Source organism: Triticum urartu, chromosome 7 (genome assembly GCF_003073215.2).
Source record: "Triticum urartu cultivar G1812 chromosome 7, Tu2.1, whole genome shotgun sequence".
NCBI lineage: Eukaryota > Viridiplantae > Streptophyta > Magnoliopsida > Poales > Poaceae > Triticum > Triticum urartu.
This window is the reverse complement of record NC_053028.1, coordinates 5,361,197-5,364,961: the sequence shown is the minus strand read 5'-3', so window position 1 is coordinate 5,364,961 and position 3,765 is coordinate 5,361,197. Positions and strand designations below refer to the sequence as shown.

The window sequence follows — 3,765 nt, the reverse complement described above, 5'->3', positions numbered from 1 at the left end:
AAACCAAATTAGTTGGCTTCCACTTAGTTGAAATTTTTATTTGCCATTTAAAATCGGTATGAATAAACGAAGACATCCTGGTTTGTAAAACGATGTTCATTGCTAATTTTCGCTTAAAAATGTTCTCTTTTGTGTGAATGCCATGAGAAAAATAATCTGGTGCACAATTAATTGCAAATCCTCATCCTGTCCTCCATTTTTGCATATGGCACATGATTTTTGCAAGCGCAAATACTGTATAAAAATGTGGTTAAAAAGACGCAGATCTTTTTTAATGAATGAGTATTTCCTTTGAAGAACCAACCAACATGCCATTCTGTCATCTCTCTCCGTACTTCACACCATTATTATTCACTCAATAAAAGAAGCCATCACACCTTGAGGTGAGCTAGTACTGAAAAATATATGGTAGCCTTCACAACACTGTCCCTTGGTTGGTGAGTGACTGACTGCATCTCTTCGTCTTGCTCCTGCGTTCAAGAGACTTCCAAGCTCTCTAGTAACACGTCTAGGTCTCGTCAATTTGTGCATCGTGAAAGGTTAGCTTCCTCTGCTCTGATTGCACCATCCCAGCCTCTGATTCAGTTTGTTTTCTAGATAATTAGTTCTTTCACTCCTTAGCTGTTCCTAGAGGTAGAGGGTAAAGATTGGCCCCTGTTTTTTTAACAGACCGAGCCTTTGCTCGGGCTTCCGCCCTTAGCTTTCTGCCATTTCTTGTTATTTCAGCTAGATTTCGGCTGTATACTTGTGCGACTGTTTTTGTTCATGTGGATTGTTGTTGGGTCGCATTACTTGCTTGGGCAGGCTCTGTTTCTAGGGCACAACATGCTAGCTTGTAGCCCTGCAATTGTTCGGATCAGTGCTAATGCCTTGGCTACTTTTCTGAATATCAATTTTTTTTAGATAATAATTTCGTGAACACAAGATGACATTGATTCCTCTATTTCCATTAATATTGTGTAAATTAGATAAGGACACATTTAGTCCGAATCCCCCAAATCTGTTATTAGGACATATGTTTGCCATTTTTGTCAATTAAAATTCATGGAATGGTCAATAATGAACATGCACACGAAATATTCTGGATGGTCCAAATGAAAACTCTGTTGTTATGCTTCATGCCCATTCTGCTACCATCTTTGACAGTCCGAATTTGATCCATCAGTGACACTGTTGTCTATTAGTACAAAAGCAGAGTGTAGTTGCTCTGTTTCAACTACTGAGCTAGGGTCACAAATGTTGGCACAAGCTCTGCTACTGGTTATGCGAACTATCCTTTCGAAATGACCTATTCTATCTTTGTGATATTCTGTTAGCAACTGAACTTCCAGGTTATATATGGATGATATTGTTGATGCATTGGTTCTTAAGCTCCAGTCAAAGATATGCTATCATAGGGATGCCAATGTCGACTACCTGGAAATCAAGACAATGGTTGATAAACTCGTAGAAGCGAACAAAAAGCTCAAGGATGAGAAAGTGGACTTCCAGGATGTAATTAATATGGTCATGGAAGAAAAGGAAAATTTACAGCATGACTATCAAGGTTTGTGATCTTTCATATAGTCCAAGTTCTGCTCCAAAATTAATTTACTAGGATCCTGGTCTATTATGCTAACTCATTTGGTAGCGCAGTAATCAAGGAGCAGATGACAAAAAGGGAGGAGCAACTTGAAACTGTAAAAAAGGAACTTGAAGAAGCAAAACATGAACATGTGGCAGCAAATAAGGAGCTTGAGGAAGAAAAACATGGCCATGTGGCAACAAAGAAGGACCTTGCGGCGACAGAACAACAACTTGCTCAAAGGAGCGAAGAGCTGGAGGATTTAAGGAAGAAGCTTCAAGAGAGTGAACCTGTACCTTCCACAAGGGTAAAACCTAATGCATATATCCTTCTCCATGGAAGCCACATTCATATTTTAGCCTTGTCAACCTTTTTATACTGCACGCTTAAGCTTATTTTTTCTGCAGAATCAAGGCATAACTTTATGTTTAGTATTCTGTTTTCTTGTTGGGTCGTATTTTGATTACCGTTATCTCTGTGTAAGCAGGTAACAAGATCTGCACATAAGCGGCAAATGGTGCTCCATGGGTCGTTGAGCAACGATGCGGCTGGACATCGCCAAAAGAAACATAGGGCCTATCAGCATGCAACCCAAGATGTGACTTGGAGGTGATCAGGCAAAGCTGATCCAGGTTTAATCATAAATCCCTGAATTTGTACTGATCATCTACCTACAGATTACATACACTATATGTCCATGAGTTCGCTGTGAGCATATAGATAGATGTGGCTTATACATTGTACAGACATACAGGTATGGCTTCAGCGATTCTGAATTTAGTACAACCATCTCGCTGATTCTATTATACTGGAGTATAAGATGATATGAGCACGCCAACATTTAATTAAGTTAGTCCTTGCTCCTGATTGGAGCATCGGACTAGTTTTATCGCCGCTTTTGGCTTGAGCATTAGCTTATCCTTAATTATTTAAAACACCAAGCTGTTACTAATTACCATTTGTTATTCTCTTTGTACATACTGCATAGTCTCTGTCTATACAACCTGTATATATGCTCAGCAAAAATAGGTCAATATTTTTGTTTTCCCACAGTAAAAATATAGACCGTAGATAGAAAACATATTTGTAGGTGGTTGAAGCAACAACACGAGAACCCTGTTAGACTTGAATTGCTCATGTGAAATTTGTAGATACATTTTGGTGTGATCCTATCTGAGAAAGGATCAAAAGAATTAGTAGCAGAAGTAGAATTGATAGGTTTCAGGTATGACGCCTATCTTAATGTGACTTATGGTTAAGAATTACAGAAACCTTTGGATGCAAGCAGGCGGTACAGGTTTAGGAATCCTAGTTTCAGTTCTGGTGAAGTTACATAGCTGAACAGCAGTTAGCTTCTAAACCTCGACCTGACCTCTTGAACCTTTTGCTCTGTGTATGCCACAATTTCCTTTTCATATTAAATACCTTTATGTCGCCATATATCAGGCCAGGAGGGTTTTCTCTTCCATTATCTAAAGAAGAGGGCAAACTTGGCCTTGTGAATCGAGTTCCTATGCCGCATAAGTTTCCGCGTCGAGCTCATACTTACCTTCTGTTGTCGCGCAGGTCATGTGCTAGCAGTTGGAAGCGAGGAAGGAAGCCATCAACTTAGCAGGCCATGACAAACACTAGCAACTAGCAACCATGGAAGAAAATTACTATGTTAGCTACCTATATGACACTGATGTTGGATAGTGTTACAATCCCCATTTCATGCATATTTTAGCATCTATTTCACTCCTCATTTCAGAACCTTGGTGTGTAAAAAAATCCGCACTTTGATTCACGCTTCTACTAAGAATTCGGATGCATAAATATTTTAAGACTTAATTTGATGAAACCTTCATTTGACGGTTCTTATTCGATAATCCAGTGTTCGCCTTCTTGGAATCGCATACCTCTCCATGTAATGCCATGCTTGAAGAGTGAAGAACAGTAGGGTCTGCACATGCTAGTGCATTGTTGCTTTATTTGCAAGTAGTGGTAATGTTGTTCTTGTGTTAGATTGTTTTCTCCATAACCAGCGGGAGCTCTGCTTTTTTACTATAGAAGAGGGGAAACCACACAATCAGTTGAGAGTGAGCTTAAATTGCTCGCCTTTTTTTAAGAGAAAAAAAGATATGACGTTCACCACTTCGCTGTCTATAGCGAACGCTTGCGCCATGATTTGCGTTAGGAAAAACGGACTGTAACCAGCGCGT

At 39.5% G+C, this 3,765-nt stretch overlaps 1 protein-coding gene across 2 annotated transcripts; it reads left to right on the top strand.

The window, feature by feature from the left end:
• Positions 1–394: 394 nt before the first annotated feature.
• LOC125523637 (moesin/ezrin/radixin homolog 1-like) lies at positions 395–3,245 on the top strand. Of its 2 annotated transcripts, none has more exons than XM_048688683.1 (5): positions 395–539; positions 1,332–1,546; positions 1,636–1,871; positions 2,052–2,196; positions 3,131–3,245. In XM_048688683.1, the coding sequence occupies exons 2-4, from the start codon at positions 1,339–1,341 to the stop codon at positions 2,175–2,177; spliced, it is 570 nt and encodes a 189-aa protein (XP_048544640.1). In that variant the 5' UTR covers positions 395–539; positions 1,332–1,338; the 3' UTR covers positions 2,178–2,196; positions 3,131–3,245. The 2 variants fall into 2 exon arrangements, with proteins under 2 accessions (XP_048544640.1, XP_048544641.1); XM_048688684.1 differs by having other exon boundaries at positions 397–539; positions 1,317–1,546.
• The last annotated feature ends 520 nt before the right edge of the window (positions 3,246–3,765 follow it).

What these genes read in the sequence shown, in the direction of transcription:
- LOC125523637 (XM_048688683.1), top strand. Translation starts at nt 1,339, where the DNA reads ATGGATGATATTGTTGATGCATTGGTTCTTAAGCTCCAGTCAAAGATA. An exon ending in TTTACAGCATGACTATCAAG is followed by an intron (nt 1,547 to 1,635) that starts GTTTGTGATCTT and finishes TTGGTAGCGCAG; the next exon opens with TAATCAAGGAGCAGATGACA. An exon ending in AACCTGTACCTTCCACAAGG is followed by an intron (nt 1,872 to 2,051) that starts GTAAAACCTAAT and finishes CTGTGTAAGCAG; the next exon opens with GTAACAAGATCTGCACATAA.